The sequence below is a fragment of the Ambystoma mexicanum genome, chromosome 8 (genome assembly GCF_040938575.1).
Source record: "Ambystoma mexicanum isolate Mex_15411 chromosome 8, UKY_AmexF1_1, whole genome shotgun sequence".
NCBI classification, from domain to species: domain Eukaryota; kingdom Metazoa; phylum Chordata; class Amphibia; order Caudata; family Ambystomatidae; genus Ambystoma; species Ambystoma mexicanum.
The window spans coordinates 1,187,534,948-1,187,552,799 of NC_090929.1; the positions used below are offsets into that span (position 1 = coordinate 1,187,534,948).

Genomic DNA, 17,852 nt, shown 5'->3' on the forward strand with positions numbered 1-17,852 from the left:
AAATGCTAAGTAAGTAGAACTGAGTGACCTAGAAATCTTTTCGGTAATTAATTTCAATGTATGCAAAATGTTACTACATAAAACGTCAAGACATTTCTTTGGGCATGTACTTACCATGTTCAGATTTTTTTCATTAAAGCCACACAGAATAAAAAAAACATTGCCACAAAGCTCCTCTATGATTTCACGAGTGCACACGTGGGTAGCGAGCCATTTGACAATGTAAGTCTGTGGAAGAAATTCTTTCTTGCCAAATAAATCCTGTGAAAACACAAAGGAAATATTGTTATAAGTTTTTTTCATTTTTCATACACACAAATACAACCTTCTTTGGAATATTGATATGCATTTTTAGCACTACAGTACTTGTCAGAATCAGGTCAACCTTAATATAATAATCTTCTATGTAACAAAAAAAGGAAGGCGTAGGGAATTCCAGCAAAACTGGAACAGAAACAGCGCTATTTCCTTCCTCTGACTCTCCAAGATGCTATAGTAAGGCTGGTTTGGAAAGTTGGAAGTCTCTGTTCCCCAGTTTGTTGTGTGGGTGATGCTGGGACATAATCCTACAGTTGATCATGTGACTGCTTCATGACAAAGGCCAACATCGATAATTCAGAGGCTGTTCCGCATGGAGTCCTATCGATATTTCTCATGGGAAGTGTGAGAGATCAGCAAAGCTAGGATGACAACGTTTGGATGATTGTTCAAAACATGCCCTTTTATTAAATTATAAATGTTATTGGACGCCTCACCATGCCTACTCTGATGAGGATTCCCCTGCCTAAGAGAACTAAAGGGAAACACTAACACAGGATGTCTTGCCCTCACACTTAAACGTTAAATACACAAAAATATATGGCAATTCAACTATCAACAATGATATTCACAGTTTCTTGATACCCTCTCAGTAACCTGGGCGAGTTCCCTTCCCCAGGATTCAAAGTGAATTCAGCTCCAATGTTCAATAAAAAGAAATAAGGAAATTCATGTAGGTAATAGAGTCTCAGATTAGTTCTTGTGGCGTTCATTCCCCGTTCCAGCCGCTGGAACGGGTGATGAAGGCCATTAGCAGCCTTGGTTCCGAAAGCGGTAACCCGGGGTGCTAAAAATAATAAAATGATTTCCTTCCCTCAACGGGAGGCACGTGGCGTCCCGCTGTAGGAAGGAAAATCCTTTTCCAAGATGGCTGCCATGGAAAGTAGAGGGGCTCCATACGGAGCCCGTCTTCTCTTTCCATGGCAGCCTGAAGGGAGGCGAAGGAAAGGAGCGCCGCTGCCGCCAAAATAAGGTAAGGAGTGGAGGAAAAAAATAAATTGGACGGAGGATGGGGCAAGATGGCGGGGGGAGGAGTCGGCCATCAGGCGGCTTGGAACGCGGGCGTTTACCAGTGGTTTCAAGCCCACGTTCCTAGCCACCTGGCTGGCTCCTCCGCCCGGGTGGCTAATGATGTTTCAATTTCAAGGTAAAGTTTTGTTAACCAAAGCTCCAACAATAGTAAAGCTTTTCTTCTTGGTGAAATAAGGACTTTCCACATCCTCAAAATAACACCAATGTTATTCCCAGCCACGATGCTTTGCCACCAGTTCCAGTTATCCAAGAAGAATTTGACATCGTTCAAAAGAAATACAACTTCTGTAAACATCAGTGAAAAACAGTTCTTGGTTAACAGTTATTATGTCTCTCTTTACAAGATTATGATTCACAGTAAGTATCTTTGCCAGGATGACTTCACAGCACTGCTTCTACTTTAACAACTTCAACTTCTACTAAGGTTTACCATGATGGCATTCTCCTTTGCCTCACAATATTCCACCTCATTTGGGCTACTGAAGTCTCACATCTACTGACAACCAGATATACCACCACAGCTTCAGTACTTTGCGATACCACCACAGCTTCTGTACTTTGTGACTTTAAACAGATTATGCCAAAATTCATTTTAAGGTACTTTTAACACCTTCAAACAGGCAAGGGACTCTTCCTCTAAATATCTCTCTTCAAAAGGGCCTCTCTTGTCTGTCTGCAACCACCAACCATCTATAGTTGCCTCTGGAACACACTTCTCTCTTCCATCTAAAATCGTTGGCAACATAGGTTGTATCAACTTCAAATATTATTTATAAATAGCAAGTTCCTTTTCCCCAACTTTGCCTTCATTTCTCTGCCAACTGTTAGCCAGAATAATTGGCCAGAAGCTTTGGTGCCAATCTCTTGGCTTCAGGTAATGCTTGCACCCTTGTATCTTAGGCAATGCTGAAGGTCTATTAGGCTCACAGTATTGGTTAGATTGTTATCTGGCTTTGAGAAAGGCTAATTTCAGTCTCAATTGGGGAATACTCTTGGTTTGGGCAATGCTTGCTCTCTCTCCAACTTCAAATACAATGTTTAAACATTTGACATTTCTTTATAAGCAATTGTTGTCTGCAGGAATAATGAATCAAAGTTTACACTTCCTTTGAGAAAGGTAATTAGGCACATGCGACCACTTCTTCATAGGTTTTACAAGATTTAAAGGTTTAACAATTGCTTTTCGTAGCATTTGTTCTTCATGCGAGTGAAATACAAATACCCGCTCACACGCTAGTGCTACATTTGAAGTGTCCCATTGTTAAATACTGAACAAACAACTTCATCTCGCTTCTACTCTTACACAAGTGATTATCAAGCTGGATACAGTTGTCGGCAGTGTTCGCACAAGCAATCAGTATGTATGGTTTAACTCACCGGCTTCTGTTTTCCTCCCTCCACGTGTTGCATAACTTCTACAACTTTTGGCTTCTCTTCGGACGCAAACCCTTCCTCACTGAAGAGGTCTCCGGTTTGGCCTCTCAATTAAGGAGCCCTTCTCGCTCCTGAGACCCACAGTCTCCGACACACATCTTGCTGTGCAATCTCTGCAATTAGGCTCACATGGGCAAAGGCAGCTCTCCTGCATGCCTTCCGCTGCGCAGCCTATGCACACCAGAGTTTGGGGGGAACAAGACCCTCACAGGACAAGCATGTGAAATCTACTGCACCAGAGTCCCACAGTCTCTTTGGTTTTCCCGCTTCTGCCTGGATTGCCAACACTGTGCCTTCTTCCTTCTGCCTCTGCTACTACTGCATACACTCCAGCCACAGTTCCAGTACCTTCCTATTGTCTGCACCTGAGGGGGGCCTTTTATGCCTCTCAGGTTCCTTAAGGTGTGGGACATTAGGCTTAATTGGCGGACTATTACTGCAGCATAAACTCTCCAGTCCTCTTCCCAGTATGTATGGGATCATGGAACTTGTAGTCCCGAACAACAAAATGAGTTCTTTATAGTAACATCTTGGTGGGAGGAGACCTTAGGCAGGGGTTCAATGAGGGATCCTTAGGATTCATTACAGAAGACATAAATGGAAGTGCTGGCCTGTGACCCATTAAGAGAACCTTAACAAAAGACATCCCTTGTCAGTCACAGTGATCCCCCACACCCTCTGCACTACCCACACGACATGGCCCGCAGCCATAGCAGGCGTCATTGTGCTTGGGGTCATGCTCGTATCCATGCTACTGACAAAGCGCAAACACACCCTGCATGGTCTGTGGCTGTACTTGGGGACATGTATTGGTGTATGGGACGGTGCATCAGTGGTTGTGTGGAGAAGGAAGACATGCATGGTGACTGGTCTGAGAGTTGACACTGTGAGGAATGGGTGCACCAGGGAATGTGCAACACTGGAGCTCTCTGGAGCATTGGAGGTGCTCCTCTCAGGGGTGCACTGAGACCATTGTGGGTACTATGTCATTGCGTTTCATACCTAGCTGGGGTGTGGTTCGCTTTCACTATTCTATTTTCGACCATCACAATCCTATGACCCGGAGGACAAAAGTCTGGCACTCAAGATCCTTAATCAGCATCCTAGACACCCGGGTGGAGATGTTTGCCCTGTAAGGGACAATTTCCCTGTTCTTTTCTTCGCCTGCCTTTCTGCAATTTGTATCCTAAAACATGTTGAGTCGCGTCCCAGCATAATTTTGAATCCTAGAATGCTCCCTTTCTCTTCCAACCCTTCCAACTATTTTTCTTTTGGCGTGGTGCAGAACCTGAGGCGATCCAGGTGAGAGGGGTCTCCCTCTTTTCTTGTAGTCTCCAAGTATACTATCTTACTGTTACTTGGTAGCTATTTAGTTTTTTTTAAATTATCTAGTCTGTCCTTTGATGGTGTGGCACTGTATTTGTTGCATAAGTATCTCACCTTCTCTGGGTTCTATTGTACTTTCAGCTTCCACACCTCTGTGTCACAATTCTGCCACTAGAAGCAGCAGTCTGTGGGCGAGCTGGGGTTCAGAATACATTGCCACAATCCATCATGAACTGGCATCATACATAACTATGACTTTTGCTTTACCTTTGGAAGACATTGGAATAGTTTTTATTGGATTTTACAAACTACATGTCCCATAACTGACTTGTGTCAATTCGAGTTCAGACCCTCATAAATGTCCTTGGTTTTCCGGCATCCTTTAATCGCTTAGATTTAGCCTCCGAGACTGTATTGCTACATTGTGAAATTAGTCTCCTGGGCGCATGGGAGAATTACATCACCAGACAGTGCCCGTCAAGCAAAACTGATGCGTGCTAGCGCAATGGGCCGACACTAAGCCTGTAAGCACTGCGGCCGATGGAGGCATGAGAGCGTGTGGAAGCAGTGGTTGTACAGGTAGTTTGTATGTTGCATATTGATTTAATTTTATAGTTGTGCTTTGTATAGCCTCATAACTTATGGTGGTAGGTTATAGTACTACTCTGACCTCTGGCAGTTTATGTCTTTTTAGATATTTGGAAATACACACCATTGGCGCATGAATGCAACCACAGTGGAAGCATACAAGGGTGGCCTCCGTTCTAGATAAATATTTGTGAAAAACTGTTGGTGGGTAGCTTTTATCCACTTCTTCTTTAGGCGATCTTGACACCAATTGCATAACTGATCCAGGCTGTAACGAGCGAGCTAACCTCATTGGTTTTACTGCAGAAATGGCCGAGAACACTCTTCTATTACTTACTGCCGAGCAAAGATCATCGTAATCTTCACATGGCCGCTGCCCAGCTAACATACTTAATACTGTGTGCTCTTTTACTGCATTTGATCTCTGCAATATCTCAATTTTCTATTGTTGTCAGGAATGGTACCACATCTTCTAAAAATGAGCATTGGCAACTGCACTGAATAAAAAACCTCTACTGGATTCATTGGATCTTAACAATAATTATCACCTTTTCTCTCAGTTTACATATGTTGCAAATCTCTTGAAGGCAGAGGTGACTTTTGCTGAAACTAACGACTGGCTTCACAGTGAACATGCCAGGTGTAGGCCTGTACATTACAGAGTCTGTAACCACTGCAGCCCTAGATGACCTAAGATTCTATATGGACTCAGGTGGAACTGGTGTGCTCATCCTCTTGTACTTTTCCACTGCGTTCGATACCATGGATCACGATATCCTTTTATTAGCCACATTTATCCATTCGCCCTGAGAGGTACAGTTTGCAACTGTGTTAAATACTAATCAAACTGAATTATTAGCTCCCCTCCTTTAAACTGTAGATGAAACCTTTGGCGGACCCAAGAGGTGGTTCTGAGCTTCGTTTTTTCATGTATGCTGACAACACACAGATGGAAAACAAGGGGGGTGGGGGTTTGGGAATCTACCAGCACGAACAGTGCCCAATGACCGGTTCTTGGGTGAGTAACCCCTGGGATAGACTCTACCAAGTCTTTAGCTCACTTTCCCTTTCACAGTCATTGCCCCCCCCAGACCCACCTCCTTGTTTTGCATAAATCAACTTTGGTTCTCACCCTAAGTTCTTAGAGAGATGCAGCTTCACCTCACTGATGATGCCCAACAAGACTGAAACACGTGTATGGGGTTGCTGTTGGTACTCTTGTTCAGAGGAGAATTGCCTAGTATTTCAGTGCTGGACTGCCCCTGGGCAGGACAAAGACTGATATGCAGGGACATTTCTTCTCTGTGAAAGGGACAGTGAGCTAAAGACTTGGTAGTGTCTCTCCCAGGGGTTACTCACCCAAGAACAGTTCATTGGGCTGTGTTCGTTATGGTAGAGATATTCCCAGACCCCCCTTGTTTAACACTCAGATGGATCCTCGTCTGATAATATCTTGATGATAATACCTCAATTGGTCCTTTTAAACAATGTACGGAGCACCTATGGTCCACAAAAAAACAGGTTTTGTTCTGCACAAATAGTTTGCTTCGATAGCTTACCCCATCCAATTTTCTTTCCCCAGTTTAATAGAGAGCAATCATGTTTTGCCTAAATCTCTTGGGCTTTGACCATCACCCTCAAAATCAGTTCAGTTGTATTTGGTTTGATTTAAATAAATAAACTTACCATCAGTTGCTTTTTCCAATCGAAAACATTAAGGTTTCTTGACTTCATTACCCTTTTAGCAGAGATACAACTTATGAATTCTTTCGTATCAAGCCGCCTTGATTATTGTAATTCAACATAACTTGGCGTGTCTAAGAACAAACCTTCTAAACTGGACTGCAATTCCATCTACATGAACAGGATCATATCTTCTGAGCCCCTAGAGCTTTACACCAAACGGATTGAGTGTAAAACCTTTTGTATGGTCCATTCATCTTTTCATCATAAAGGCCCTGCGTTTTTGCACTACTGCAGGTTACGCCGTGCTCCAGGCAGAAAGTTGAGATCTGCATACACCAACCTTTTGTTAATCCCGAAGTATAAAATATCAGCGCTGCTGTTTTAGGGTACTGGCACTTAAACCGTGGAATGGATTTGCATTACATCTTCGGCACTAGAGAACCCCTTTGATTTCAGTTGACAGCTGAAGATGCCATTTGCCTTTCAGATATGTACATAGTCTAAGGGATCAAGAGTAAGACGGCCACAGTAATAAGTTTTGGTCTGAAAAAGGACTATTATTTCAAAAATAATAAAAGGGGCTGGGGAAATCGTATCTGTCCCTAAATCCATGAGGGGTTTCCCTGTCACTACAAAACTAATGAACGTCTAATGTCAGGATGTTTAACAAAAGAGGGTCCTGTGTCCAAAAACCCTTAACTGACCCTTCCACTCTAAACTCAGTATAATGTGCACAAGAGGATTTCTGTAAGCTATATACTTGTAGCTTTCTCTTGAAGTTTCAAACAAAGTTTTAAGGTGCAGAACAGAATAGAATGCAAAGTTCTGTCAGAGAAAGGGATCCTCCCTTCCCCTATGTTTCTTCTGGTCTTTTACAGTCTGTCTCCTCTGGATAAAGATCTACCTTGTTCCATTGTTCAGCAAAATTAGGGTCAGGGGGAGCTCCTTCCCTGTACTTAGTTTTCCTTCCAGTATCTACCTTTACAGTTTAAAAGGGGTCAGGGGTTGTCCTCACTCCTAAGTTTCTCCACTTCTTATTCTTCCACAAGTTCAAAGGAAATACTTTTTACTTAATTCCTCCTATTGTCAACATTCAATATTTTACATCCAATATTCCTCCTCACAATCTTAAGGGGATGAGTCTTCCCTTGTGTTTCCTTTAAATTTCATGGTTCCTTTTCAAATGTGCAGCTTTTCATGTACTGTAGTTTCATTAGCTTTAAAGGGGTACTAACCTTCTCTTTTCCCATGGACAGTTACTCTTTGTATCTCTGGTATACTCTCCTGCCAAAGTACTTGCAACTTTCTCACCAATTCTGAAAAGTAGTACGCTTCCTTCCTTTTATATCAGTTTATTCTTCTTTTCTCACTCCTAGTTTACTCTCCCTACCAGGATGTTACATTACTGATTCAATGTACTTCCCACTCCCGGTTTACTCTCCTGTCGGGATGCTTTTGCATTCTCGTTCATCCACAAAATAATGCTTTTCCGATATTGGGTCACCAACCTTTACTTAGTAAAGTTTGCATCAGCTTCGGCTGATCTTTTCAAATATTGGAACGCTGACCCTTTCTCAGTAAAGCTCGTATCGGTTTCAACTGTTTCTTTCAAATATTGGGTCATCACCTCTTTTCCAACACTTCACATTTACTTCAATTCTGCTTTTTCACAGGTTGAGCCATTGACCCTTGCTTAATATTAATCACAACCTTCTTAGTTTCTTCAATGGCTCTACTTTGGACTGTCTCGTGCTGTTTCTGTGAAACAACATTCACAACCAGACACCCTGGTAACCCATTCGCTTTCCCTGGGCTTACCGGGTGGCTTTGGTATTTGGCTTTGGTATTCCTTGCACTTTTTCTCATCCTACCCTTTTCTGTCTGCTGACTCAGCGTTAACTTAAAGCCCTAGCTTTCCCTCCCGGTGTTGTTCTCATCCAGCTTCTTGAGGCAACCAACCCATAAGCCTCCTTCAGTTCAGTCTCTGCGCACGTCATTCGTGTCAGCCTCGGTGCTGCCTGTCATGGTTCACTCCCTTCCAGCGTTCCGACCGGCGTCAAAACAAGTTACCAACAGATTCAGTCTCTGCCTCTCGGTCTCTCTCATGTTGGTCAGCAGTATCAGTTTTAAACTTCCCAGTCTTGGGTAAGAGTTTCCAAAGACTAGAACGCAGCGTTGGCTTACCACTTCTGGTCATCTTCATTAGTCCATCTCTCTTCCTCCTCTCAGCACTAAAAGGGGTGGGGGGCTGAATAGGATTTTTGGTTGAGAAAACCTGGATACACTTCATCTACATCACAATAAGCCATATAGGCATGTGGCAGGGGCACATGGGTGTCACTAGGAATGGTCCAGAACTTGCCTGTCACTTTGGAGTTGGTCTTCCCTCACGTAGCCCTCACACAGATTGCAGAGTCGGGTATCTTCTGCCTTTCCCAGGCTATGTAAGAGAAGCTTCCCTCCAGAGAATCAGTGACGACATTGCTAGATTCGTCACAGTAGCTTTAAGGCAATTTTATGACTGTATCATCAGAGCTGTGCTTTTTAAAAACACCTACCTACCTACAATGCACCTGTTGGTTGCAGGGACATTTCTAGTCTATGTATAATGTTGAAAACCGCAATTTCCTGAATGGCCTGCTATGCTTTCACCTTACAAGGCTGTAGGGGAAAAAGATTTGATTCTCCGTTAGTCCAGTTTGTTTTAAAATCAAACAAAATGCAAGCTTTGATACATTTTATTGGACTAACAAACTATTATGAGATGGTAAAATGCATAAGCTTTCAAAGTCCCATAGACTTCTTTATCAGATGGTGGTCACATGGGCAACGAAAAGAAAATACAGCACAGACCTGGACATGTCTTTTACATTGAAATAAAAATAATCATTCACTTTGCAGGAAGTGGCTGCAGGAAACGGTGTGCAGGGAATTGAGCCTTCACATGGTCCATTTACTGGGGGGGATACATTTGGGAGAAGGAACAGACACATGCCTACATATTGTAAAACCTGAGAAATTAAATTTTCAGCAGGGCCACGTGTTTCACTTAATGTTTTGCATGTAATGTGTAATGTTTCCAAATACTTACGCAAAGCAAGTCTAACACGTGGAATCCAGTTTAAAAAGCATTGTTGTGGTTAGACCACAATGGTGGTTACTATACAGTTCGAGCAGTCATAACAGTAGTAATGAAACCTCAACTCGTACTACATCATTACTTCACAAGACTCACCTCTTAACTATTGTACTTCTGTATGGTCCCTAATAACTTCAAACAAGGTCTTGTGTGCCTTTAATGCCTGCTACAGCCCACTGCGGTGGCCATTAGGGTGATTATCACCTATGCATTGAGGCAAACGCCCACATGCCACATTTTCTATAAGGAAAAGACACCCATGTTCTGAACGCAATACACTTGGCAGTAGCTTGGTTTGCTTTTGAGTAAAATCCATGCAGATATGGCCGTCACAGAAACTTTTTCTATTCCGTGGTGAGGCCAGTGTTGGTTGTACAGAAGGCAACAGAGAAGGCAAAGCCAAAGGGTAAAGCAGAGAAAAGGTTATGTAAAAAAACAAATGAGTTCCAATAAGCTTTTCAGGTTGCTTGCAGCACAGAGCAATGCTAGCGGCAAGGGCTGGACTGGCAAGTGGGGGGGGGAAGGGCAAAGGGGCATTTGCCCCCCCATTCTGGCTGGACTACTGCCCCCACGGGCCAGAGCTCCAAAATGCAAAAGAAAATAATTGATAAAGACGAAATCCTTCAGAATCTATCCTTCCACAAAGGAACAGAGCGCTGCAAAGCCTGTTCAGATTCTATGTAAATGGAGGGCGGAATTCATGGGTGTTAAGGATTTCAATCAGACGACACGCACACCATGGTCTCGGACTAGTATGTAGCGCCTAACTGAGGTGCTTTTCTCCTTATTTATGTGGATTCAATTTTGGGATGGTACACCACTCATATCACACCCCCTTTTCAAATACCCCAGGTCACAATGGACCATGAACCAGGCCGGTTGGTTAAATGCAATATTTATTTATTTAAATTCAAAAGAAATCACACATTTTTAATATAGGGCAGCAATCACCAATGGAGTGATAGTTACAAATGAGAATGCGAGCAATGGACTGGGTTTGACTTTTTAGTGGAGTATATACACAGCACAGCCGAATAGGAGCACTTAAATTAGGACAGATAGCACTCAAGCTAGGATTTCCCCCTGCAAAGTTCCCTCAACCCACAAATAATCAATTCTGAATGGATATAAGGAAGCAGTAGGTGATCAGAAATAAGAAGCAAATACGGGATCCAAATCTGACCTTCCCTCCCCAAATAAGAGTGAAAAACTGATTTGGAACCCTTGCAATGTTAAAAAGGACACTCGGAGATGGATGAATAGAATAATGAATGTGTGCAAAAACCTTGAAACAAATACAGTTCTTCACTAAAGCAACAATGTAAAGGTATTAGCAATCACAAGCATTGGATTAGCAATAGCAAACAGCTCGAAAAATGAATGGAAGCTTTAAAACAGTTTACAATCAAAATGGCACGTTGGAAACTTTGCAAATATTTTTTCTGTGCAAATTTACTAAAACGGTTTCTTTGAAAAACGGGCGAAATATTGTAAATCACAATGTGGTTTTTAGGTAAGGAGATAGCTATATATCACAGGTATACTATGGAAGTGAAAGTAATGAGTTATGCAAGATCTAAGAAGGTGCACTTTGAGTAAATGAAGGTGCGAAAAAGGAAAGTAAATCAGTTGAGACGAGAATAATTTTACTCTACACTAGAGTATTCAGGCTAGACCACCAAAGAGGAACACAGTAAGCTCCAGGGTTGATTCGAAAGTTCAACCCACTCGCCTCAGTGCCCACCCTGGCGTAACCAGTCCGATAACTCAAATTAGGATTAATAGTTTAGGATTTCACAAGACAAAATTACTAAAGAGATGGCGCTAGCACTAGAAATCAATGGCAGGGTTGCAAGAATTATTCCAACAGTTTGAACAAGGTATCAGGATAAGCATTGGGTGACTTAGAGAGTGGGATGAGGACAAAGACAAGGCTATGGGTTTAGGTGGGGTGGCAATTGATACTCACAGTCCACTTTTTAGTTTTTGGATTTTGGACAGTCAGCGGTTCTGGTCACTACACGGCAGGGCGCCTGGCAAAGTTCTGGTTACCGGGTAGCACTTCTGGACTGGCAATTCTGGTCACTGGATACTATAGGTCATCAGGGTAGCAGGATTGCAGAAGCATGCAAGTGAGTGGCAGAAAGCCAGGCTGGATCAGGATGCCAAAAGGTACCACAGGTTTCCCCTTGTTAATGGGAGATTTTGTGTGTTTTTAAAAATATATATATTGGAGGCCTTGCTGGGAATGGGATCAGAACTGCTTGGGTTTTGCAGTGGGCCCTGGAGTAGGATCAGCAATGCTTGGCCTTGTAGTTGGAGTCTGGATCTGGAAGATGACGGGTACAGGAACGCAGCACGGGAAATCCGGAAGAGTGTGTGTGTAGAGTAATGTCAAGTACCCTTATTTATAGTGTATAATGACATCATCAAAGTATAGGATGGGCAGTGTTAACTAAGCACGCCCCTAAACTACTTGGATTGGGCAGGGGTGCTAGTCTCTGCCTTGCTCGCAACTGGTTGGATTTCCAAGGGAATGATGTCAGGTTTATGAGGTGAGTTTCCAAAAACTCCCACATTTACTTTACTTAAAATCCGATTTTGCCAAAAACAGACATTTATACAATTGCAATCTCTTAGTAAATTATAGACACAGGTTACATATTATGTGCAGCACGTATCAGTCCAATCCTCAAGTCTGTGGGACCTTGTTTCGCCCTTCCGATACATTTTGGTAATTTTAAACATGAAAGATTTGCCCTAAAATCCCATAATTATATACAGCGATGCGAATTATCCCAAGGGATGCATGTACAAAATATTATGTTTGCAACATTGATACCTTTAGATTCATCCTCAATACTTTGCCCTTTCTGTCCCCACGGTATCAGTGACTTCTACCACGTCTCTAAAGAAAACGCAAAAAAGATCACGTTTAAACTGCAACATTTTTACAATGTTTCAAAGTCTTGCTGCAAAGATAGAAGTCTTTAAAGTATATTCCTGAAATGGTCTTTGGGACCAAATGGCAGTCTCATTGTTCCTGGGTCAATTTTATTTCCTGTCCTGCACTGCTGCCAAATGTCATTTCCTTTACAGCATGGTGGGGGGTTTCTCCTTTAATTGGAGTTATATTGCCCCTTCACACTTTAGACTTCTTTCCCTGGGAGCTTCATTGTTTGGGTCCCAGCAGAGACAAAAGTCTGTTCAACCCCGTAATTATCAGGGGGGTTGTCAGTATCTGCTGAGAGAGCACCCTCCTTTTGGTGCCACCCCTCCAAGCAGAAAATGTTTTTCAACTTGCAGCTCGAGCCACCAAACGTTTAACCTTTTAATTTCTGATCTTAGATCCAGAATTAAAGCAAGCTGGTTGCATAAAATAACTCATGTTATATAGTCTCACCATCAACAAACCCCTTCATATTGCTAAAGACTGGCAGGCTTTCATTCACCAGTGTACTGTTCCAAAACGTAGGCATTTGTTTTTCTTTAATTAGCAAAAGCCCTTTTTTTAACACGTGGTGCAGTTGGCCTTTCCTTCTTGACTACAACTTTTCATCTCCAGCAGCTTGACACACTGTCTTGCAGCTATAGTTATTTTCTTGAATGCTGTAGTTGGTCTGCAGCACAGATACATTAACACAGATATGGCTCAGCTAGTTAGAGTCTCTCTCTGAACAGCTGAGTTTTGGATACTTTTGTAAAGAAAATGAACGTGTTTCCCATGTGAGAAAAAGTAAGGTTCCTGGTTGATTTTTTTAGAGTTGGTTTGACTGGGCTTGTCAATTCAGAATCATGCCTGGTTTTGCTGAGGCACAGTGAAACACACAGGGCTTGGTTGGGCTTATTAATCACAGTGGCTTTAAAGAACAGGGGGGGATTAGCTTCAAAGGCGCATTTATTAAAGGTGAAAAAGGGTTTCTTTTCAATGGAGATTTTGGCTTTTGCAGCAAAGCCACGCTGTTTTTTTTCTCCACTTTCTTCCATTTGTTTATGTCCGAACACACTGGCAATCTCCTTCAATGTGCCCCTTTTGTTCCATTTTGCACGATGTGTGCTTGGCAGGATGGTGCAGCCATTTTTGCAGTTTGGAGCCACAGTGCTCACAGGAGCCAGCGCAGCCATTTGTCCGTTTCTGCACAAATGCAGCTTGGTGATGTGGGGAAATGCTGTGGAGTGGGTCAATATATCCCACACACACCCCCCCCCCCCCGACTCTTCTGAGATTTTAAGTCGAAGGAGAATCGGGCAAGTGGGATTTCTTCATGGGCCAAAGCAGGATTAGTCAGGTATGATTCCTTCTTCCATCCGAGAGCGGTGCGTCCTGCTCCTCTTGTTGTCTCTGGTCGGATCATTGAACGACACCCCCCGCTTTCCCTTGGTTTTTCTTTTCATAGTGTGGAGTGACGCTCCCGGATCTACCTTGGTTCCTCCCTTCCAGGTTGCCGGGAAGGTCTTCTTTGATCTTTAGATAGGCACAACCAGTACGAATCTATGAAAGAGAACACAAAGCGGTTACGACAATTTCCCACTAACTGCCCACCAATCGGGTTGACAGCAGTGGGATACGCAGGCATTTAATGATCATCCTTGATAATGAAGAAAAATACTCCCTGTTACATAATCATATTTATAAATCCTAGTAATTTCCCTTCTGGTTCTTCTTTTCCTTATTCTCATGTTTCCGATGTCTCCTCTGATTCTCTCAGGGCTCCTCAATTTGTTGCAAAGTGTGCCTAGGGTGGGGGGTGTGGCTAGCAAGCCATGTAGGAGGCAAGGCTTCTCTGAAGCTCCAGAGGATCCGACCACTATCCTGCTGACGCCTGCCGCTTAAGCTACCAAAAATGCATCAAAAAACAGGCGAATGTATGTGAACGAATACTGCGTGAAACAAGATGCCCAGTCACTGCAACAATGTCGCACTGTTGAAACTGATTGAGCTGGGAGGAACGAACTGGCAAAAAGAACATGGCAACAAAATGGCCGCTCTAAAGAACAAAGGGCTCGGGAGACAGAGCCGCGGAGTAAATCGAGCACCGACTCTTACATGAGCTGTAAAAGACAAACCCTGGGAAGCGCACGACGGCAAGTAGTGGACGGAGCAAATTGGCAACTCAAAGGCGCCAGCCCCGTGTGTGTGCAGACCAAGGCCCCCACATGAGGACGCTGTGATCCTGGGCACCCGGACAGTACTTGCGGATCAGCCATAGCGCCGGAGCAGGCGCATAAGGTGGAGCATGCACATGCGGGGGATCGGGGCACGGTCCGCTCCCCCAGAGCTGCAGGCAGCACGGGGGCTGAACAGTACTGGAGCAAGGACCGGCTGCACCCGTTGCGGCTGGAGCCCCCGCTCTGCAGCGCTTAAGATCCCGCCGCGGCAGGTGTGAGGCACACAGTCAATGCATGAGAAGCATTGAACTGCACTGGAGGAACGGGACCTTCGGCAGACCACGCTGAGCAGATAGAGCACAAAGACAAACAAGTATGAGTGGCAGACACGATGACAATACCTCAGCCCCAGATAATATATGCGCAGGAGCGCAAGTGAACTCCAAAATAAGGCAGACCACACCATATGGAGGCCTAAGGACTAAGCGCTGAGAAAGGCATTGCGCGAAAAAGGGGCCGGCACATAAGGGCCTCCAGACAAGGCACAGGTAGTGCCTCACACAAATGGGAGACAAGGCTGGGGCGTAAGGGTCACCATGGAATAGAAGGGGACACTGGCACCAGCGCAATGCGCGAGGAGACCACAAGACATAGCGCCCCAGAACACTTATGGCTGACCACCCTCATCGGCAGAGCAGGACTACCACGCAAAGGGAACATGCGACATGGAAGAATTGGACCCTAAAAGGGGGGGGTGAAGTGATCAATGAGGAGCTGAAGCAAGGAGAGGGATCTAAGTGGTAGGTGAGACAACTTGGTGCCCTATATCCAGAGTGACGCACCACGCCTACGCAGAGAATAGCCCCCGGACAGTCCCCAGCGCCAGGCAGGAGAGTGGGCATAAACACAGAACACTGGCCCTATCCACCTAGACTTGCAACGGAGGGACATACAGAGATGGCATCTAAGCTGCCCAAGACGAAGGGGAAACAGCCCACAATGGAGGACTTCACCAAAACTATGCAAACAATGGAAGGTGCCAGGAACAAGGAGAGAAATGCTCAGGGGGACGCATCGGCCAACACGTGGAGATCGACAGATACTGGAGGCAATCGCAGACCTGAAAGTGACATGGGAAACTAAACTGGAGGCGGCCATGACCACTCTCAAAGAGTCGTTAGAGGTCAAAATTGGCGCGGTTCAGGTGGACGTTAACTTACTGAGGCAAGACATAAGGTTGATAGCGGAACGCACAGGCGCGCTGCAAAAGGAAGTGAGAGCAAACACGGCTTCGTGCGAATCGCACACCACAGAGATTCATGCACTGCGGCAACAAGTGGGCAACTTGGAAGATAGAGCAGAGGAAGCCAAAGGACATGCAAGAAAGGAACAACATACGTATCGTGGGCCTCCCAGAGGGACAGGAGGGAATCAAACCCCACTGAATATATTGAGACAATGCTGCTGCAAGAAATAGAAGGGGAGGGGGGTGTTTACTCAAGGATTTGCAGTGAAGAGGGCACATAGAGCCCTTTCAAGAAGACCCCCCCCCCTGGGGGGCTCCCCCGAGACCAATCGTAGCCAAGATACTGAACTATCGCGACAGGAAGAGGATCTTGGAATACTTTTGCAAAGGCAGCACAATACAAAGGTCTTTGGCGTCCATCCCTGCCTATCCGGATTACACATGCCAGGTACAAAGACAGCGAATGAACTTCAGGATAGTGAAGAAGAGGCTTCGGGAAGCGTGCCTCAAATACATGTTGATGTACCCGGCGAAGCTGAAAGTGTTCCACAGGAACCAAGCAATATTTTTCGAGACCCTAGAGCATGCGATGGAGTGGCTGGATACACAGAACTGTCCGATGGGGAGAGAGGACCAGAAGGAAGGCGGAATGGAGAAATGAGGTGCTGGACCGAGAGACTGAGGTGTCGTATAACCAGAAACATTGGGACTGGATTAAAGACCTGTGAAGCTAGAAGGCGGCGGGTAGAACTTGATGTAGGGATGGTTCAGGAGGTACAGAGGACCCGAACTCATATGCCAGTTGATAGTTTAGTTGGGATACCAGTAGTACGGTAACCCCCTGCTGGGCACCTAGTACCGGGTTAGCCAGGGTAGGGCCAAATGCGGGATCGCCTGAGATCCAGGGATGGAGCTGGGTAACAGTTGGGGCAGGGAAGGGAGGGGGGCGGGAGAGTAGTTGGGGAGTGTGTTGTGGGGGTTGAAGTGGAACAAGCTTACACCCACGTGCTACTGCGCGTGATACGGAGGACAACGGAGGTAAGGGGAGGAACAGGGTATGGCTGATAATGTGGGACCCCAAGATAGTAACCTGGAACATCAGGGGACTTAAAAGCTACTTAAAAAGGAATAAAGTAATGATGTACCTTAAGAGACAGAAAATAGACATTGCCCTACTTCAGGAAACCCACCTCACAAGGGACAAACAGGAAATGATACAGGGGAAATGGAAGGGAACCACCATTGGGGCAACATTCTCGACATACGCCAGGGGGGTGGCGACCTGCATTGCACCACACGTACCCTTTCAGCTAACACAGTGTACAGTGGACACAGATGGGAGGTTGGTAGCGATAAGAGTTCTGATCGAAAGTCAGGAGGTGAGCATCATTAACTCATACGCACCCAACCAGGACACTGTAGCATACTTCAAGACCCTATATGGTAAAGTCAGCCCGTACCTAGGAGGGGTAGTAATATGGGGAGGAGATTTTAACTGTGCGCTGGACCCAGAGATGGATAGATCGGACGATAGACAAAACAAACCCACCCCTGCTGCTAGAACCGGAAGACCCTGCTCAGGGAATTATAATTAGAAGACATATGGAGGGCATGGCACTCATAGGATTGACAGTACTTGCATTATGCGGCCCCACAAAACCTACACACTCGGCTGGATTATGTGTTCGTCTCCTCGGATGTGACCGGGGAAATAGCGCAGGCAGAATACAAAGCGAGGGTCCTCTCAGACCATTCGCCACTGATGGGCAACATGGCAATATTTGCCCCGCAGACCAAGGATCCCCACATGGCGGCTCAGAACAGAGGCATTGAGAGATATGGTGTTCAGGGAGGATCTAAGGGAGGACACTAAGGAATATTTTGAGAAAAACACTGGAAGCGTACAATCAGCGGGCACCCTGTAGGAGGCTTTTAAGGTGGTGGTGAGGGGCTGAGCCATATCAAAATCCAAAG

At 44.8% G+C, this 17,852-nt stretch overlaps 1 protein-coding gene across 4 annotated transcripts in view; it reads right to left on the bottom strand.

The window, feature by feature from the left end:
* Positions 1–17,852, bottom strand: part of LOC138472877 (lysosomal acid lipase/cholesteryl ester hydrolase-like) — a 661,393-nt gene that overhangs the window by 365,907 nt on the left and 277,634 nt on the right. For all 4 annotated transcript variants that reach the window (XM_069611276.1, XM_069611277.1, XM_069611275.1 and 1 more), the window contains exon 7: positions 115–261. In XM_069611276.1, coding sequence (XP_069467377.1) covers positions 115–261 — 147 coding nt within the window. The remainder of the gene's footprint in view (positions 1–114; positions 262–17,852) is intronic.